General features: G+C 65.0%; 4 protein-coding genes across 9 annotated transcripts in view; 1 reads left to right on the forward strand and 3 right to left on the reverse strand.

Annotated features, from left to right (window-relative positions):
* Positions 1 to 2: 2 nt before the first annotated feature.
* Positions 3 to 6,698, forward strand: RECQL4 (RecQ like helicase 4). The gene is made up of 23 exons (XM_087864463.1): positions 3 to 227; positions 292 to 325; positions 410 to 510; positions 674 to 817; positions 1,120 to 1,700; positions 1,792 to 1,891; positions 1,963 to 2,089; positions 2,218 to 2,328; positions 2,433 to 2,564; positions 2,649 to 2,741; positions 2,821 to 2,957; positions 3,410 to 3,493; positions 3,571 to 3,744; positions 3,823 to 4,002; positions 4,074 to 4,215; positions 4,293 to 4,555; positions 4,646 to 4,922; positions 5,002 to 5,131; positions 5,210 to 5,379; positions 5,468 to 5,648; positions 5,737 to 5,884; positions 6,030 to 6,138; positions 6,233 to 6,698. The coding sequence occupies exons 1-23, from the start codon at positions 144 to 146 to the stop codon at positions 6,355 to 6,357; spliced, it is 3,627 nt and encodes a 1,208-aa protein (XP_087720589.1). The 5' UTR covers positions 3 to 143; the 3' UTR covers positions 6,358 to 6,698.
* A 131-nt stretch (positions 6,699 to 6,829) lies between these two features.
* SLC33A2 (solute carrier family 33 member 2) lies at positions 6,830 to 8,969 on the reverse strand. Its single transcript, XM_045777326.2, has 5 exons — positions 8,044 to 8,969; positions 7,533 to 7,680; positions 7,323 to 7,447; positions 7,146 to 7,255; positions 6,830 to 7,046 (listed from the first exon to the last, which is right to left on the reverse strand). The coding sequence occupies exons 1-5, from the start codon at positions 8,723 to 8,725 to the stop codon at positions 6,873 to 6,875; spliced, it is 1,239 nt and encodes a 412-aa protein (XP_045633282.2). The 5' UTR covers positions 8,726 to 8,969; the 3' UTR covers positions 6,830 to 6,872.
* A 1,577-nt stretch (positions 8,970 to 10,546) lies between these two features.
* On the reverse strand, positions 10,547 to 13,770 carry GPT (glutamic--pyruvic transaminase). Of its 3 annotated transcripts, XM_045777324.2 has the most exons (11): positions 13,173 to 13,741; positions 12,946 to 13,035; positions 12,763 to 12,871; positions 12,472 to 12,605; positions 12,077 to 12,320; positions 11,854 to 11,933; positions 11,630 to 11,766; positions 11,346 to 11,520; positions 11,109 to 11,264; positions 10,903 to 11,015; positions 10,547 to 10,831 (listed from the first exon to the last, which is right to left on the reverse strand). In XM_045777324.2, the coding sequence occupies exons 1-11, from the start codon at positions 13,332 to 13,334 to the stop codon at positions 10,741 to 10,743; spliced, it is 1,491 nt and encodes a 496-aa protein (XP_045633280.1). In that variant the 5' UTR covers positions 13,335 to 13,741; the 3' UTR covers positions 10,547 to 10,740. The 3 variants fall into 3 exon arrangements, with proteins under 3 accessions (XP_045633280.1, XP_045633281.1, XP_087720593.1); XM_045777325.2 differs by lacking the exon at positions 11,109 to 11,264 and having other exon boundaries at positions 13,173 to 13,770; XM_087864467.1 differs by lacking the exon at positions 11,854 to 11,933 and having other exon boundaries at positions 12,207 to 12,320; positions 13,173 to 13,750.
* Positions 13,771 to 14,620: 850 nt separating this feature from the next.
* The window catches only part of PPP1R16A (protein phosphatase 1 regulatory subunit 16A), a 40,689-nt gene continuing 36,994 nt past the window's right edge, over positions 14,621 to 18,315 (reverse strand). For 3 of the 4 annotated variants that reach the window (XM_045777322.2, XM_045777319.2, XM_045777320.2), the window contains 7 exons: positions 17,480 to 17,583; positions 17,288 to 17,412; positions 17,074 to 17,199; positions 16,918 to 16,993; positions 16,713 to 16,842; positions 16,372 to 16,537; positions 14,621 to 16,078 (listed from right to left, as the gene is read on the reverse strand). In XM_045777322.2, the coding sequence (XP_045633278.2) occupies positions 15,701 to 16,078; positions 16,372 to 16,537; positions 16,713 to 16,842; positions 16,918 to 16,993; positions 17,074 to 17,199; positions 17,288 to 17,412; positions 17,480 to 17,583 (1,105 nt within the window). In that variant the 3' untranslated portion in view covers positions 14,621 to 15,700. The remainder of the gene's footprint in view (positions 16,079 to 16,371; positions 16,538 to 16,712; positions 16,843 to 16,917; positions 16,994 to 17,073; positions 17,200 to 17,287; positions 17,413 to 17,479; positions 17,584 to 18,315) is intronic. The other variant, XM_045777323.2, reaches the window with a different exon arrangement.

Below are 18,315 nucleotides of genomic sequence, written 5' to 3' on the forward strand. Positions count from 1 at the left end.
CCAGGACCCCACTGATTGGCTGTCCCGGCAGCGGCTGCCGAGCCGCCCCGCCTCCGACCCTGCCGGGTGCCCCCATTGGCCGACGGCCGGCGTCGCCCTCGCGGCGGGAGATTCGCGGGGCCCGGGGCTGCCGGGCCAGCGCCATGGAGCGGCTGCGGGACGTGCGGGAGCGGCTGCAGGATTGGGAGCGCGCGTTCCGGCGGCGGAGCGGGCGGCGGCCGGGCCAGGTGCGGGCTGCCCGGGGACGGGGGGCTAAGGGTGCGGCCGCGGACTGACGCGCTCCCTCCGCAGGAAGACGTGGAGGCGGCGCCGGAGGAGACCCGCGGTGAGCGCGCTGACGCGGGGCGGAAGGAGGGGCGGGCGGGGAAGGAGCCCGGCAGACCCCGCTGACTCTTGACCCCACCCCCAGCGCTCTACCGGGAGTACAGCGCCCTGAAGGGAGCCCTGGGCCGGGCCGGCGGCATTGGACCTCGCAGCCCCAAGCGGTCGCTTCTCGCGACGCCCGAGGAGGTACCCAGGCCTGGACGTCCTGGCCTGCGGGTCAGTCTCCTGTATGGCAGAGTCAGGAGGAGTTGTGACCAGGCCTCTGTGAGGCACAGAACATCGGGGGAGGACTGGACCTGTAGGAGAGGGGCTGGAGGAGGGCTCGGACTGCCACCGTCTCTTCCTGCAGATGCCGGAGCCCAGCTGCTGGGGGCCGCACTTGAATCGGGCTGCGACCCAGAGTCCACATCCTACTGTTTCTGGGCCAAGCCCTGTGGGGTCTGTGCCAGACTACGGGAAGAGGCTTAAAGCCAACCTAAAGGCAACCCTGCAGGTGAGAGTTACCAGCCTGGCCGGCTGTGTGTCCATCCTGGATGCAGAGCTACTCTCAGCCCAGGGACAGAGTCACCACATAGCCTTTCTCATCAGCCTTTCCAAACGTATGCACCTGTACCAACGTGGTCATGTGCACCCTTCCAGCATTAATCAGGGTGAGACTCCTGAGACAGGTTCAGAGCCAACCTCAGGCTTCTCAGCTTGCCCTGCACTTCAGGGTGGACATTTTGGCAGGTTTCAGAGTCTGTAGCAGCCCAGAGACCTGAGTTCCTGCTTGCTGGTCTGTCCTCCCCCTCTCAGGGTGGGCCAGCCCTGGGCCGCATACCCCGGACTCCACGAAGACCCTCGTCCAAGACGCCCTCCCCAGGGCCACCAGGTGGAGGGGCTGTCCACATCTCTCCAGAAGTCGTCAGTGAGGTGCCCCTCCAGCCTCATGGGCCCCAGCTGAGGCCAGGCCGCCTCCAACAGCTACAGGCATCCTTGAGCCTACGACTGAGCTCCCTAGACCCTGACTGGCTACAGCGGTGTCACAATGGGGCCCCAGATTTCCTGGGGGCTTCCAAGGCCTGCCAGCCTAACCTGGGTGTAGAGGAGTCACAGCCTCTGACTTCAGGTGTCCCATCTGTTCTTGGTCCCAGCACTGGCCCTGAGACTCCAGCCCTACAGATTGCTGGAGTCAGTGCAGGGAGCCCCCAACCTGGCAACAGTCAAGACAAGAAGTGGAGACGGAGTAGGGAACCAGAAGGGAGCCCTGCACAGGCCCAGCAGGACAGTGGCCAGGCAGGACCTCTGCCTGAGGAAGCTGGAGCTGCGGAACATGCAGGGGACTGTCCAGGAGAACCCCTGTGGGTACAGCCCCCCAGTGCCCCCAGAGCCTCCAGGTACCACAGCTTCAACCTCCCAGTAGGGTCATTCTGAGACGAGCCAGGGTGGGGCAGCTTTGGGCATGCTCTGCTTGTACGTCCTTTCTAGATCAGCGCTCCGCAGCGGAGGGAATTACGTACGCCTCAACATGAAGCAGAAGCGCTACGTGCGGGGCCCAGCACTCCGGGGCAGGCTCCTCCGCAAACAGGTGAGGTGGCAGCAGGCACTCCCTTCATCCCTACCACCTTTTGCCACGTGACCTTTTTTTGTGGCCCCCAGATGTGGAAGCAGAAGTGGCAGAAAAAGGGGGAGTGTTTTGGAGGAGGTCAGCCCAAAGCTACAGTCAAGAATTCTTGCTTCCAGTGTGGGCAGCTAGGCCACTGGTCATCCCAGTGCCCCCAGTCAGGTGAAACTTCTACTCTGGGTGATGGGTTGGGCTAACACTGTTTGGAGGAGCGTAGTACTCTTGGTGGGGAGTAGGGGGAAGCATGTCTAGCTCAAACAAAACCTACCAGCTCCTTATACCTGATGCAGAGCCTACCCTGGGCCCCCAGAAGAGCAGCAAGAATGAAGAGGATGTGCAGACCCAGCTCACCTTAGAGGAAGTAGTCAGGAGGACGGGCACTGCCAGCTGCCAACTCCCTGGTGAATGAAAGGAGGGAGGGCAGGCTATAGCTACCTGCGTTTTTGCCAGAAAGATCCCAGTCTCGCCTGAAGTTCCCACACCACCTTTTTGTGTCTGATAGCAGTGAGTGAGAAAGATACAGAGCCTGCTGGGCCTGAGCCGTTGGTGACCGTGGAGCGGCCTGTGCCCCAGGCGCACTGCCCATCCCCCATTGTGCCACCACTCTACCCACCAGGGCCCTCGGGGCAAGTGGCAGGTGAGCAGAAGCTTACCAGCCCAGAGCCTTTACTGGGAAATGGGGGCAACTTGGGGCCATGCTGACCAACACCTGTGTCCACAGAGACACCAGCTGAGGTGTTCCAGGCCCTAGAGGAGCTGGGGCACCAAGCCTTCCGCCCCGGGCAGGAGCGTGTGGTCATGCGGATCCTTTCTGGTGAGCTTGGCTGCCAGGGGGATAAGGCAGGGCCAAGGCCTGGCCACAGAGTGGCACTACTGACCCTTCGTCCCACCAGGCATGTCCACGCTGCTGGTGCTGCCCACTGGTGCTGGCAAGTCCCTGTGCTACCAGCTCCCTGCGCTGCTTTACGCCCGGCGGAGCCCATGCCTCACACTGGTTATCTCACCCCTGCTGTCTCTCATGGACGACCAGGTGCACTGATAGGAACCTTGGGCCTACACAGAAGGCAGGAACCAGTGCCCACGGGTCCTCTGACCCTTTTGGGCGGCTGTGTGTTAACCTAATGAGAGCTGTAAAGAGCTCAGCTGTTCTCAATCTGCCAGCTGTGTCCACAGCCCCAGGCCTGGTAGTGGCCCAAGGGCAGCAGGAGTATGGCCACTGGCCAGACATGGGTCGGTCCCTAGGAGGAGCAGTGCTGGAGAGGGGGGACATCCCCAGGAGGGCCTGTCTGCTCCTGGCGCTTCTGAGCCAAGGCTCATGGGTGGCTGTGCATCTTTAGTCCTAGACTCCACAGTCTGGTCTTTTTCTCCCCAGAGAGCCCGAGGCAGAGATGGCAGTCGCTGCCAGGCTAAGCAGCTCTGAGAGCCATTGGAGGGAGGGCCAAAGAAGCAAGGCTTGTAACTGGTTTCCTCCTGTGCCTACAGGTGTCTGGCCTGCCTCCGTGCCTGAAGGCGGCCTGCATCCACTCAGGCATGACCAGGAAGCAGCGGGAGTCTGCCTTGAAGAAGGTGAGGGGCTATACATGGCAAGACAGGCAGGGGAGCAGACAGGCCCTTGAAAGACGCTCCTGACCTTGCGCCCTCAGGTTCAGGCGGCCCAGGTGCACGTGCTGATGCTGTCCCCCGAGGCGCTGGTTGGGGCAGGGACCCCTGGCCGCCTCCCTCAGCTGCCTCCAGTTGCCTTTGCCTGTGTCGATGAGGCCCACTGCCTTTCCCAGTGGTCCCACAACTTCCGACCCTGCTACCTGCGTGTCTGCAAGGTGAGCCTTATTCCGGGTACAAGTGAGCAGCCCAGGGAGGATGGGCTGGGCATCTTGACCAGCTCTGCTCCCACACAGGTGCTGCGGGAGCACATGGGCGTGCGCTGCTTCCTGGGTCTCACAGCCACGGCCACACGCAGCACCGCGAGAGATGTGGCCCAGCACCTAGGCGTGGCCGAGGAGCTTGTCCTCAGAGGGCCAGTCACCATCCCCGCCAACCTGTACCTCTCTGTGTCCATGGACAGGGACCCAGACCAGGTGGGTGTTCACGTCTGGGGCAGGCAGAGCATGGCCTCTGACAGCCCCTATTGACTGCTGTCACCCACCAGGCTCTGGTGACACTGCTGCAGAGTGATCGTTTCCGTGCTCTGAGCTCTGTCATCATCTACTGCAACAGACGTGAGGACACAGAGCGCATCGCCGCCCTGCTCCGCACCTGCCTGCGTGAGGCCCGGGACCTGGGGCCTAGAGGTGAGGTCAGCAGGGTCGTGCTCCATAGACCTGCCCCGGGAACACAGTCCACCCAACTGTCCGTGTCTTCCTTGCAGGACAGGCCCCCAAGGCTGTAGCTGAAGCCTACCACGCCGGCATGTGTAGCCGGGAGCGGCGGCGGGTGCAGCAAGCCTTCATGGACGGCCGGCTGCGGGTGGTGGTGGCCACAGTGGCCTTCGGGATGGGGCTGGACCGGCCAGATGTGCGGGCCGTGCTGCACCTGGGGCTGCCTGCAAGCTTCGAGAGCTACGTGCAGGCTGTGGGCCGGGCCGGGCGTGACGGTCAGCCAGCGCATTGCCACCTCTTCCTACAACCCCAGGTTCTTCCCTGCCCCGCTCGAGCCCCCTACCCTGCACCACACCCCCCCACCACACCCCCCAGCCACACGTTCACAGCCGCCATGCCACAGGGCCAGGACCTGCAGGAGCTGCGGAGACACGTGCACGCTGATGCCACCGACTTTCTCGCCGTGAAGAAGCTGGTCCAGTGTTCCTTCCCACCCTGCACTTGCACCCAAGCCCAACGGCCCCTGGAGCAGGACGGAGTCAAGAGCCAGGAGAGGCCTGTGGCCGTGTTCCCAAGAGAGGCCAAGCAACCCAACAGCAAGTGTACAGCCCGGTGTCCGGGCCATGAGCGGGCACTCCCAGTGCAGCCGCTGGTGCAGGCCCTGGACATGCCTGAGGAAGGTGAGGACCTGGGGGCGGTGGTGGGCAGGTCCCCATGTGCCCGTGTCCCACGTCCCCTAAGCCCTGCTCTGCCCCCCAGCCATTGAGACCTTGCTGTGCTATCTGGAGCTGCATCCACAGCGTTGGCTGGAGCTGCTGGCACCCACCTACGCCCACTGCCGCCTGCGCTGCCCTGGGGGCCACCCCCAGCTCCAGGCCCTGGCCCACAGGTGAGCATGCGTCCTGGTGTAGCCTGGGGCCGGGGACACGGAACCAGGACTGATCACGTGTCCCTTGCCCTGGTGCAGGAGTCCCCTCCTGGCTCTGTGTTTGGCCCAGCAGCCAGTGGAGAGCACAGGTGGGGGGAGTTATTCTGTAGAGCTCGATATGCCTAAGCTGGCCGACTCAGTGGGCTGGAAGCTGGCCTCCGTACGGCAGGCTCTCCGTCAGCTGCGGTGGGAGCCAGAGCCCGGGACAGGTGCGCCCTCCCTGCCCCCCACCCCCACCCGCTTGGCCTCAGCCCTGCTTGCCGCCCACTGGCGGGTATGTGACGAACTCTCTGGCAGGTGCACCTCGGGGGACAGGGGTGCTGGTGGAGTTCCGGGAGCTTGCCTTCTGTCTGCACAGTCCTGGAGACCTGACAGCCCCTGAGAGGGACCAGATCTGTGACTTCCTGTACAGCCACATACGAGCCCGAGAGCAGGAGGCCCTGGCCCGCTTGCGCCGCACGTTCCAGGCCTTTCACAGGTGCAGGAAGGGTGGGCGGGGCCTGCCCCCCCACGCGCACACCCCCCCCCCCCCGCAGGGCGGCTCTGACAGATTGCTGTCACTGCAGCGTCGCCTTCCCCAGCTGCGGGCCCTGCTTGGAGCAGCCTGATGAGGAGCGCAGCGCCATGCTCAAGACTTTGCTCAGCTGCTACTTCGAGGAAGAGGGTCCAGGGTGCGTGGAAGATGAGCAGGGCCCAGAGCCGGGACAGACCGGGGTGAGTGCTGGGCCCTCCTGGCCTGCGGTGAGGCCGTGTAGCAGGGCGCACTTGTACACATGCTCGCCGCCCTGCACCACGGAGGGCTATGTGGAGCTTGGCGCCACGGAAGCATGGGCTGGCCTTACATGCCCGCCACCCACAGATCCAGGACTGGGAGGACCAGGTTCGCCAGGACGTCCGTCACCTTCTGTCCTCGTGGCCAGACCAGCAGTTCTCAGGCAGGGCTGTGGCACGTATTTTCCACGGCATCGGTGAGGGCTTGGGAGGCTGGGCTCTGACACGGGCAGGGGCCAGGTGCCGGCCTGGCCCAGAGTCCTCAGGGCCATGTGTGCTATCCCACCACAGGAAGCCCCCGCTACCCAGCACAGGTGTATGGGCGGGACCGACGCTTCTGGAGAAGATACCTGCATCTGAGCTTCCCCGGCCTGATGCGCTTAGCCACAGAGGAGATCTTGCAGTGGGGCCACTGACCACCTGCCATGGGCGGGGACTGTGTGGCCACAGTGTGGAGGGCGGCAGGTGTGGCAGGGAAAAGGGACATTGGTGGCCACAACAATGACTGACTACCCTGGGCAAAGCCCACCACCAGAAGTTTGGGGGCAGGGGCGCCTGGGTGGCACAGCGGTTAAGCGTCTGCCTTCGGCTCAGGGCGTGATCCCGGCGTTACAGGATTGAGCCCCACGTCAGGCTCCTCCACTGTGAGCCTGCTTCTTCCTCTCCCAGTCCCCCTGCTTGTGTTCCCTCTCTCGCTGGCTGTCTCTATCTCTGTCAAATAAATAAATAAAATCTTTAAAAAAAAAAAAAAAAAGAAGTTTGGGGGCAAGGAGGCCCAAAATGCAGAATAAAAAATGCTCAAGTCACTCTTAGGAACCCTCTTTTCTGACTGGGCAGACCCTACAGTCTGAGGACAGCCTTGCCCATCACACACCCCAGACAGCCAGGCCATGGGCAAGCTCAGCTTTATTAGGCAGGCTGGCCACCCAGCTCAGGCCAGGGTGCTGGGTGCCAGGCTCAGATATAGAACGGGCATGCCTGAGAGAGCAAGGAAGAGGGAGAAGCAGAGATGCAGCCCCAGGCTGTCAGCCAGGGCTCCGGCCAGCGTGCCCAGGAACAGCTTCCCCAGCAGCTCCAGAGTGGCCAGGAGGCTGTAGTGTGTGGCCTGCAAGGGTGAGGTGGGACGAGGGGTGAGGTCAGGTGAGGGCTTGCTTGGTTCCCAGCCCTGCAGCCCCCCCCGGACATCCCAGCCACACCCTCTCACCTGCAAGGCACTGGGCGCCAGCTGGCTACAGTGCATCATCAGGGTGAACGTGGTGGTTGTAACCAGGCCCCCCAGGAAGTGCTGCAGACACAGGCTCAGCAAGGCCGCCCCTGGGAGGGCCGAGATCAGTGGGGCCCAGGACACTGGACTCCCCCCCTCCCGTGGCCAGCCCCTCACCTTTCAAGACTGTGCTGGGGCCCAGCCGGACCCCCGGGGTGTCCAGGTGGAAGAGCAGGGTGGTCTGGCAGGCCAGACCCCCAAGACGGAACCGAAGCACTGACCTCAGCAGGGGCAGTGGTTGCCTGAGGTGGGGAGATGGGGTGGGTCAGGGAGTGTGGTGCAGGTCACGTGGGAGCAGGTGGGTGGGGCAGGCTGGGGAGGGCTCACCTGTGCCTGGCCAGCAGGGCCCCACCCAGAGACGAGCCTACAATGGAGCAGACCACAGCACCCACGCCGTTCCACAGTCCCAGCTCTGGAGTGGAGATGCCATGGTCCAGCAGGAAGAGCGGAAACAAGCTGCTGGCACCCTGCTCACCTGTGGGGAGAATGTGAGCAGGGGCTCCCCACCTCTCTTCACCCGGGGCTTCTGGTGCACTCCCCTAGTTGGGCCCTTGCCCTGCCTCTGTCCTGGGCCATAGGTGCCAGCAGATAGCGGGGACTCGTATCAGCCAAGCTTAGGGTCAGCATGAAGCAGAGTCAGAGATCTGAGGGGGTGTGGCTGGAGCTCACAGAAGCTGTGCAGCTAGAGCTGGAGAAGCTGTAGAGACAGGCTGGGTTCCAGCCTGCAGCTACTCCCCCAGAAAGTGACCACAAAATGGGTTCCAAGGCTCCTGGGGACCCAGCTGGAGCTCCCCCAGGCTCCCGCCCCTGCTGTGGCCTGACTCACGGCCTCACTTACCCAGTTTGTAAGTGAGCACAAAGCCTGCTGTCCACAGAGTGCCAGGCATGGCCAGCACGTCCTGCAGAAGGTGCAGACTGTGGCGGGGTGGCTCTGACCGCTGAGACGCGGGCAGCTGCTGCAGGGCCGGCGCAGCCCAGACGAGGGCAGCAGCCAACCAATAGGTGGCAGCCAGGAGCAGGAAGAGCAGAGGCCAGGAGAGGGTGGGTACGAGGGCCAAGAGGCCTCCTCCCGCCAGCACTGCCCCCAGCTTGTAAGCGACCACCTGCACTGTGTTGCCAGGCCCTAGCTCCGCGGGCTCCAAGAGCTGGACGGCCAGCGTGTCCAGGGCCACATCCTGCACAGCTGCACCCAGGTTCAGCAACAGAAGCAGCCCCGCCACAGTGACAGGCAGCCCAGCCGGGCCAGCTTCCGCCGGAGGCAGGGCTGCCAGCAGCCCGCACACCAGGCCCAGAGCGGCCGTGCTGAGCATCAGCCAGGCCCTCAGGGAGCCCCGCGCGTCTACCAGTGGGGCCCACACGAGTTTAAACAGCCAGGGCAGGTACAGCCCCTTGGCCAGTCCCACGCGTGTCAGGGAGAGGCCGCGCGCCCGCAGCAGCACGGGCAGCAGGCCTGACTGCAGCCCATAGGGCAGGCCTTGCACCAGGTAGAGGCCGGCCAGCGGCAGCAGCTTCCCATGCATGGCCAGGGGAGTGGGGCGCCCCGGGGGCTGGGGCTGGGTTCAAGGCCGGACCCGAGCCTGGAGGGGGGGATCACAGGTCCGGCTCAGAGCCGGGGCAGAACGGTTCCGGATGGGGTCTGGTCGGGTCAGGATGAGGTCAGGGGTCACACGACAGCCTGGCTCTGAAGCTGGGCCCGTCAGGTCAGGGTGCGACAGGCCGGCGCCCGCGGGTCCCGGAGGCGGGCGCACTACGCAGCCGCGGGACGCGGCGGCCACAGAGCACGCGAGCGGGCCAGAGCGCCGGCCGCCCTCGGGCGCCCCCAGTGGCCAACCTGGGCGATGCGGGGAGCCGCGGGCTCGGGCGGCCGCTGTCCTCGCCGGACCCTGCCTAAGGTATCAGATCGGGCTCCCAGACCCCCTGGACCCACACCCTGACTTTCCACAAGTGCTTCCTTGGTGTCTCACCTGGAGCCTGGTGGCTGCAGTGTCCCCGGCTCCTTCCAGCAGCCCCCAGGGAGGGGTCGGCCTCCGAAGTGCCCACTGTCTCCTGCCTTCTCGGGCAGAGGGGCCCTGGCCTAGCCGGCGGCCACGCAGGGCCAGGAGAGGCACTTGGGTCTCAGCCACAAGGATGCAGCCGGCTGCTGCGGAGATGCCCTCTGGTGTCCAGTGACAAGGCCAGGAGAGGCCGTTGCGCAGACCCAAGCCTGGCCTCACTCCAGCTGGCTCTGTGGAGGGAAAGGCCCGTCCCAGGAGCCGACGAGTGTGGGGGTCTCATGTCTCTCTGCTCAGGGCTGCACCCCACAGGGCTCCCGAGGCCCAGAGTAGGTGGTGAGTAGGACCCAGGGTTAAGAACCACCTCCAAAGTGGACAGCGCTAGAGCCTTGTACTGTCTCCAAACCCTGGACTCCCTGAAGCTGACCCGACCCCTAGAGTAACAGCTGGTGAAGCCACCTCGAGTGGGTTTCCTGTCACTTTGACAAGTTTCCTCATCTGTAAAATGGGGACTACCATCCCTCCTGAGAAGACTGCAGTGACCCAGGACCGTGTCTGTCGTGCACACAGTAGGCGCTCAATCCCTGTTCCAAGGACACAGGGCTGCACACCCACCCCCAGCCTGGGTCTCCCAGGGTGCCCCTTGGTCAGCATTTTACATGCTCTTCTCCCTGGCACCTGTCCTGGGGTGCCCCCACATGGCAGCCCCCGCCCTCCGCCTCCCAGCCCAAGGACTGCGTCTGCACTAGGATGTCACACACTTCAAACCCAATACAAAGCAAGACCTTTAGTTCATTCTCCCTCCCCACTCCTGGCATGGCTGCTCCTCCAGCAGCCTCAGGTGGCGGCACCGTGCCATCCGCCCACGTAGGAGGGAAACCAAGCCCTCCTCCCGAGTCCTCACTGCAACTCGCTTCCTGCTGCTCACCCACCCAGCCGAACCCACCTTCCAGCTCAGTGTGCTCCCGGGGCTGGGGGGGGGGGGCAGGCCACCTGGCTCGTGTGTCTTCCTTAGGCTCCTTTTTCAGATGTGGCCACCCCTGGCACTCAGCGCCCGTGTTTCTTTGCCCGGCTTCATTCCCAACCTAGTGCCTCCCTTCACACCTCTTGCCCTTCCTAGTTTTTACGAGGAGTTTGCCAGTGTCTGCGTCAAGAGCAGAGACCACAGCAGAGACCCAGCCCATGAGAGGCGCTGCATCGGCAGTGGTCACCTCCTCTGGGAGGCCTCCTTGGCCATTCCTCCCGAAGGCTGACGAACGTCCTGCCCAGGGCTGGGTCCCCAGGCCTGCACAGAAGCCTGGCTCAGAAAGGAAGTCAGGAGCGGACAAAGGCAGGGGAGGCTCGTACAGGTGTGTGCACACAGCCGTCTTCCATGTAGTCAGACTGCGTCATAGCTTTATTAGGAGCCTGCAGGAAGGCAGGGGGCCAGCCCCACAGGCAGCAGGAGGAAGTCCAGAGGGCTCCAGAGACCCCCAGGGCCCTGGCCATGGTAAGTCCAGGGTCGGCCCTGCCTGCCCAGCCTGGCCCTGAAGGGACGGGGGTGTTCAGGAGTACTCTCGGGTGAACTTGGCGTGGAACTGGCTCAGCTTCTCCAGCAGAGGCCGCAGCTTCTCCATGGGGGGCAGAATGGTCATCCTGAAATGGGCAGGGAGGTCAGCGAAGGCACTGGGGGCTGCTGGGCTGAGCTGTGCGGGACTGGGCCTCACCGGAAGTGGTAGGTGCCTTCCCTCTGCCCGAAGCCACTCCCGGGGACCACGCAGATGCCGGTCTCCTCCAGAAGACGCATGCAGAAGAACATGTCGGGGGCCAGGCCCAGCTCCTGGGGGCGGACGCGCAGCACCGGCCGGTCAGGGCTGGGCGCCCAGACTCCGCCCGCCCCCGCCGGCCCCCGCCCGCCAGTCTCCACCCGGACCTGAGCGCGCTGCACGGCGCGCGGGGGCAGCTGCACGCGAGGGAAGGAGTACATGGCACCCTGCACCGGGTTGCAGCGAATGCCGGGAGCCTCGTTGAAAACCTGCTCCGTGAGCTTCGCCTTCGCCGCCAGCTCGGCCAGCACCGCCTGCCTCTCCTGTGGCCGCGGAGGGTGGGCCGGTCAGACCTGGCGGCGGCGGCGGCGCACCCCCACCCCGCCCCAGCCCCTCTGGCTCACCGCCTGGAACTGTGCGAAGGAGGGGTCCGAGGGCGCGGGCGGGCTGACCACCATGCTGAGCAGGACCTGGCCCGGCACCGGCGGGCACAGCCGTACGCTCAACAACTTCTGCATCTGTTGCTGCACGGCGGCGTCCAAGTTCACCACCTCCACGTAGCCGCCGCGGAACCCGCACCTGCGGGGGGGCGGGGGTGTGTGCGAGGGCAGGTGTCAAGGCAGGCCGGGGAGGGGGAACCAAGCCGAGGACGCATCCGCGAGACCCCGCCCGCCCAGCCTGCACGTACTCTCCCATGTAGCCCTTGGAGACGGAGTGGAAAGAGGCGAGCTCCTGCTGCGTCGCGTAAGGCGGCCCCATCTCTGTGAGCACCTTCTTGAATGAGTGGAACTGAGAACCCTCCGCATACACGTTGTCCTGGTACACCTGGATGGGCGGACCGGCGTCACGAGGGTGGGGGGGCTGCCACTGCTGCCCTCCAACCCCAAGCCCCAGGCGAGCCCTTGCCAGCACCTCATCAGCCATGAGGAAGAGGCGCTCCTCGAAGGCAAAGCGAATCACAGCCTCGATGCACTCGCGGGCTTGCACCTGCCCTGGGGCGCGGGGGACCCAGCATGTCCGGGGTCAGACTCGGGCTCTGAGCTCTGCGGGGCGCGGGCGCGGGGGGTGGGGGGGGGGGTGGGAAGGACTGACGGGGGGAGGGTAAGCGGGATGGCTGGGGGGACGGGCGGCGCACCAGTGGGGTTGCCAGGGTTGATAATGCAGAGTGCGCGTGGGCAGCAATGATCACGCGCCTGGCACAGGGCCCGCCGCAGCTCGGCCACGTCCAGTGCCCAAGCGCGCTCCTCATCCAAGTAGTAGTCCACCTGCACAGCGTTGAGCTCGGCCAGCGCCGCGGAGTACAACGGGTACTGAGGGATGGGGATGAGCACACCTGTGCGGGTGGGACCCTCTCCCGCCACCAGCAGCTTCAGCACCGTCTGTGGGCCGGATGGGGAGGCAAGGTTGGTGGGGCCCACAGGCACTGCACCTGTTCCCCGCCCCGCCGAGAACCACAGTGCCAGGAGGAGCAAGGTCCGCCCAGCGGCACAAAAAGAGCCGTGCCGTCCTCCTGCTCTGGCCCTGGCCTACCAGGATGGCGTCGCTGGCCCCGGTGGACAGGTAGATGTTGTTGGGGTCTGCAGGAATGCCTCCATCACGCCGCTCGATGTAGCTCGCTACATCCTCCCGGATCAGCTGGATGCCGGAGCTGACGCTGTAGGCCCCTGGCCAGGGGGTGGGGCAGAACGGGGTTCCTTAGCAGTCCTCGCTGGTATCTCCGCCCTGTCCAGCAGTCAGGCCCACCCCTCCCCTGGGACAGCCTTCCCCCCAAGCTCCTGCTTCCTCCCTGGGGCTTTGGCCGCTCTGGGCACTGGCACTTACCCAGGCTGTGTCCCCCACACGCCTGCAAGATGCGCTCAGCCTTTCTCTTGGCATCCTCGGGGAAGTCGGGGCTGTTCAGGAGATCAGGGTGGACGCAGAGGGCCAGGACCTGGGAGGAGCGGACACTGAGCCAGAGCACGTGGGCTGACTGGGGAGGAGCGCCAGGGCAATGCTGAGCCTCACCTGACGCAGGAAGGTGATGGGCTTCTGCCCCATGGCCTGCGCGTCCCCGATGTTGGCACGGATGACCTCGGTGAAGGGCTTCTTTACCCCCTGAGAGGGAGGGGGCACAGGCAGTGAGAATGGGCCTTATCATGCTGGCCGGTCCCTGTCCTATGTGACTGTGGGAATGGTCTGACTCAGCTGTCCAGGTGCAGCCTGGAGGGCAGTGGCGGGGCCCAGGGCCATACCTGGCGCAGTTCCTGCTCCAGCTCGAGGGCACGCAGCACAATGGGCCCGCGCACCGCATACTCCACCCTCCGAACACACGGGTTCATGGTGTCCAGCGTCAGCACCTTCTCCTTCAGCCCGTTCATCGCAACCTGGCTGTGGTCACCTGCCCTCAAGGCCATGACCCTACTCAGACCAGGCAGGAAGGTCAGGACACGGCAGGATTCAGAAGTGGGGATAAGGGAAGCTGGGTCCAGACTCAGTGGGCCGGGGCTGGGAAGAGGGAGCCTGGGTAGGGGGGTTCTAGGTAAAGGGCACCCTCTTCACTGCAGCCTGCTGGCCCCACTGAAAGGGACAGAAAAGGCTGAAGAAGTCGGGGCCGCTGGGCCCCGCCCCACCCGTCTGGGCACAGTTCTGCCCCAGGGAGCCATAGGGAGTGCATGAGGAGGCAGGCGGGGTTTGGGGCGAGGCCCAGTGCCCGCCCAGTGTCCCCATGACAGGGGAGCAGGAGACCTACATGGGGGGTAGGGACAGACAGAAGGTTCAAGAAGCTCTGAGGGACTGAGCCTGGGGGAGGGGAGGTGCACTGAGTGCCTGGAGAGGTTGGCAGAGCTGGGCAGAGCCAAACCCTCAGGGGAAATGGAGCTGGGGCCCCTGGAGATTTACCCCAGCAGGGCTCTGCCAAAGCCTAGCCCTCTCAGGCCCCCCATCTTTGCTTGGGCCAGCAGGCCTGTCTCCCAGGTAACTGAGTCAGGCCTCTATAGAATCCTGGTGTTACTGGGGGAGGGGAGCAAAAGCTCAGATGCGGGGTTCCATCTGGCTGGCCCCTCCTGGGCTGGCAACCATGGCCCGCTGGCTGCATGAGCCCTGGGGTTGGACCTTGGTCCCAGATCAGTAACTGGTGGAGGCCGAGTCTCTGGGTTGGGACACTGGGCGACAGGGTAGGGTGGCTCTGGGCCCTCGGACACCTCGGCTGCTCTGGGCTGCTGTTGTGTCCTTTCACCATACGCCAGCCTGGAGCTGCCCTTGGGGCCATACCACAGGCAGGGTGACCTAAGCTCCCCTTCCCTGTTCCTGATTGGCAGAGATAGTGGGAAGCAAGCTGTGATAGGCCCTCAGGGCCCCACCTCCCCAGGCCCTGAAGGGAGCTGATAGGCCATACTCAGGGGTGGCTACCCCAGCTGCTGACATCTGATTCTGAGTGGAAGGTCAAGAAGCCAGGCCTCTGAGAGAAGCTGAGGGCAGGTAGTCAGGCCTGAGGGCAGCTCGGGCTCCTCTGCTCCTGCTGGCTGGAAAGGAAAGAGCAGGAGCCCCAGGCAGCCAGCCTGTGTCTCACTTGCACCTCTCGGCTCTGTGCCACCTTGGGGGCCCACCCCCACCTCCTGCCCCCAGGCCAGAGCACAGGCTAATACGGCCCCCGCCCCAGCCCGAGGCAGAGCCAGCCCCTCCCACCCCTGGCAGCAAGGCACAAGCGGCAGCCGTGTTAGCAGGTGGACCGTGGCAGCTGCACCGCCCCACACGCTAAATTTAACCCGCAGCCTATCCCCTGCCCTCCCCAGCCCTGCTGAGGACACCCCTCCAACCAGCGATGCTCAGGAAAGGGTGGGCCCTGCAGACATGGGGCTGACTGGGTCAGAACCCACTGGGGAGGGGAAGGTGACCCAGCACTGGTGGCCATGCAGAGCTGCCCACCATGGACAGAGAGCAGCAGTGCCCTCGGCCCTCCCACTCAAGGCCCCTAAGGGGCCCCTGTCACCCTGACACATTGTGCCCAGCCAGCTCAGAATCTGGGCGGCCAACCGCTGGCCCCCTTTGCCGGCCTAGGCAGAGGCTGGCAGCCAGGCCCCAGGATCAGGGCTACGTGCCAGGAACAGGGGGACTCACCCCCCAGGGAGGTTTCTGACTCCAGCCTTGTGCAGACTCTCCCCTCTGTGGCTCAAGAATCTTGTGGAAAGCCCCCTCCCCTTCCAAGACAGGATCCCTGCCCCTCTGGCGTGGATACCTCCAGCCCTGACCCCCAAAGAATGTCCTTTCAAAGCTCCCTGTTCCTCTCAGGAAAGCAAAGAGTTACAGAGGAGCCTCCAGGAGGCTGGGAAGGCAGGGAGGCGGGCACACGACAAGCCAGGCTTCTTGCCCAGTGGCCGTGGGCCTCACTCCCACGCAGGGCCAGGCAGCCACAAGCAAGCACCTACAGGCCCACGAACAGGGATGGGCACACCCAGAAGAGCAACACAACAGCTCCCCACGCCCAGGACAGTGGCCCAGCTGACACACACAACAAGGCCAGTGGCAGAACAGCCCTTTATCAAGAGTCACACGATCAAACTAGGTCTCTGTAGCCAGGACCCCCCCAGGAGGGCTTCTGCCAGACGTTCATCCCTGAGCAAGGATGCTGGCACCCTAGAAGGGGGGGAACAGGGGAGGCCCTGCACTGCCTATCCCCCAGCAGCAGCACCAGGGCACACACTGCGGTCCCCAGAGCAGGGGCCCCACGGCAGCCTCTGGCCAGGCCTCACAACAGGACTTTGTGACTCTGGCGGCCAGCCCCTCACATGAGCAGGCAGCAAGGCCTCTTCTCCATGGGGGCTTCCTCTGAGGGTGCTGTGAGCTTCAGCAGGGGCGGATCTCCACCAGCCCCGGAGCAGCACTCTGGCTGGGGGCTCTCAGCGTCCACAGGCAGGCCAGGCTCAGGTCCCTCAGGTCCCTCAGGCAGGGGACGTTGCAGCTTAGCAGCGGCTCGCTGGCGCTTCAGCTCTGCCAGCGTGTGGTGGGCCTTGGCCCGGACCAGGGCATCGGGGGCGGTGCTCTCCAGCGGGCTCAGCTGGTAGGAAACGCTCCGGTCCAGCCGCTTGGAGTACAGGTGCCGCCCTGGGCTGCCTCCAACCCGGCCATTGTGCGGCCTGGCCGACTCAAGGTCGTCCTCCTGCTGGGGAAGCATGGGCCTCAGAGGCCACCAGGAAGGCCCTCTCTGGCCTCCCTTGGCCGCGGGCCCCAGGCTGTGTGGTGGTCAAGGGGCAGAAACGAGAGTAGGGCCAGCAGCTGCCACTGTGCTGCACTGGCCCGGTTTTTGGGAACAGGGTCACTGGTCCCATGGACTCCTAGGGCGGGTGTGGTGGGAGAAATGGGGCAGCAACATCAGGTCACATGCCTGTGCCACCCACAGAGGGTGGGGCCCAGACCAACAGCCGCCGTGCTGGAGGAGGACGGCGTGGGGCTCACCTCACTGGGCGTGGGTCGCAGCTCCGCATCCGTCTGGCCATCCTCGTCCTCCTCGGGCGGCTCCGGACTGGCAGGCGGTGGCTGCTGCCACACGATGGCCTCCTGGGCATGCTCCTTGCGGTACAGGCTGGTGCGCTGGGTCAGGCTCACCCTCCTCACCACCTTCCTGGGGGAGGCACAGCGAGGGTGGGGGGAGGATGCCACTCGCCCCTCGGACTCAGCCAGGAACTCCCACTGGCACTGCGGCCACGGCCACGGGGCAAAGCCAGGGCAGAGCGGGGGGTGTGGGCGGGGCGTCTGACGGCCAGGGTGGGACGCCGGGGTCGACCACGGGCGCTCACCCCCGGCTGCCCGCGCTCGAGGTGCGACGGCGCAGCAGAGAGCGCTGGCGGCCCTGGGCGCGCAGAAGCGCGTCGTGCTTGTGTTTCAGCTCCAGCAGCTTGGTCCGCACCTCCTCGTCCCCGCACACGTCTAGGAGAAGTGGGCAGAGGGTCACCGGTGCCCTCCCAGCCACCCTCCATGCTGGCAGAGGCGGCCCCAGCTCACCGAGAGGCGTCTCGTCCATCAGAGACTTCCCGTTCAGGTCGGCCCCGTGTGCCACGAGCAGCTCCACCAGATGCACCTGAGGGCCGGGGAGCTGAAGGACCCGCGGCCAGGAGCCAGGAGCCCCCACCAGGCCGGCTGCCCCCACCCTGCACTCACCTGGCCCCAGTAGGCTGCAGCGTGCAGCGGCTCCCAGCCGTCCTGGTCTCTGGCGCTCAGGCTGGCCCGGTGCTCCAGCAGCAGGGTAGCCGCCTCACCGAACCCATTGGCGGCCGCAATGTGTAGCTACGGGCAAACCGCGTAGCCCTGAGTCCCTGCCCTGCCCCTCCAGTGGCGACCTCCCCACTTGCACCTCACGTGGCCCCATCCTCACCAGCGTGGCCCCGTGGTCCTGGGGGGCATCGATGTCGGCTCCCGCCTGCAGCCGGCTGCGGATGTCATCCAGCATGCACAGCTCTGGCAAGGCCCGGGCTCCCTCAATGCTGTCCTGGGTGACGCCTGAAAGGCAGCGAGCTCAGAGCTGGCGCCCCGGGCACCACGGGTGGGCGAGTGGGGTCATACTCACCACGGTTGGCCATGGCCGTCTCAAGGCAGTCCAGCGTCCGCTCATCCTCACAGAGGTCATAAGGCATGTTCCCATCAGTGTTGACGGCCAGGAGGTCGGCACCACTGCAGGAAGAATGGACAGGGGCTTTGGCCACAGAGCCCTTCTCCCCCATGGACGCTTCTGGTCCACCCTCTACAAAGGCCCTTGGCCTGGAGCTGCTCTCCAGAACAGTGATGGAGGAGGCCCAGGCCCCTGGTGCCCCTCAGCTCTGGATCCTGCCCTCAAGCCAGGTAGGCCATCCCCCAGTCTCCACCCGTGTCTGAGCTCCAGGTTCCACACCCATGTGCCCCTGTCAACCCACACACTGGGCCCACCAGCCGGGGTGGGGGGGGCAGGACTCCAGGAGCCTCGGGGAGCAAAAGGTAGAGATAGGGGAGCTGCAGGGAACAAGGCTCAAGCAGAGGCATGGCCAGGGGAGCTGCAGGGGAGCCTGGACACAAAGGTGGGTGCTCTCTGTGCACAGGAGCTGCATACAGCCACCCCTGCCACTCTGGGGCGTCTATGTGTGAAGGGAAGAGACTGCCACCCACCCACCCACACACCCATTATCAGCACCTAGACCACTCCAAGGAGAGCCTGAGACCCTGACCATCTGTTCTGCTGCAGGGGTCCAAGGTGAAGGGCCTTGGTAGTGGGGGGAATTCCTGGACCCGGGTAAAGCTGACCACCCCTCCCGTTCACTAAGGCACGCATGCAAAGAAATCCTGCTCTGCCCCGCCCTCCTTGTCAAAGTCTCCAACCATGTGCAGGTACCCCTCCATCTTTGCCAGTGCTGCCCTCATCATGCTGTCCAG

The sequence above is a fragment of the Ursus americanus genome, chromosome 9 (assembly GCF_024610735.1).
Source record: "Ursus americanus isolate L20-20 chromosome 9, mUrsAme1.1.p, whole genome shotgun sequence".
Classification (NCBI taxonomy): Eukaryota; Metazoa; Chordata; class Mammalia; order Carnivora; family Ursidae; genus Ursus; species Ursus americanus.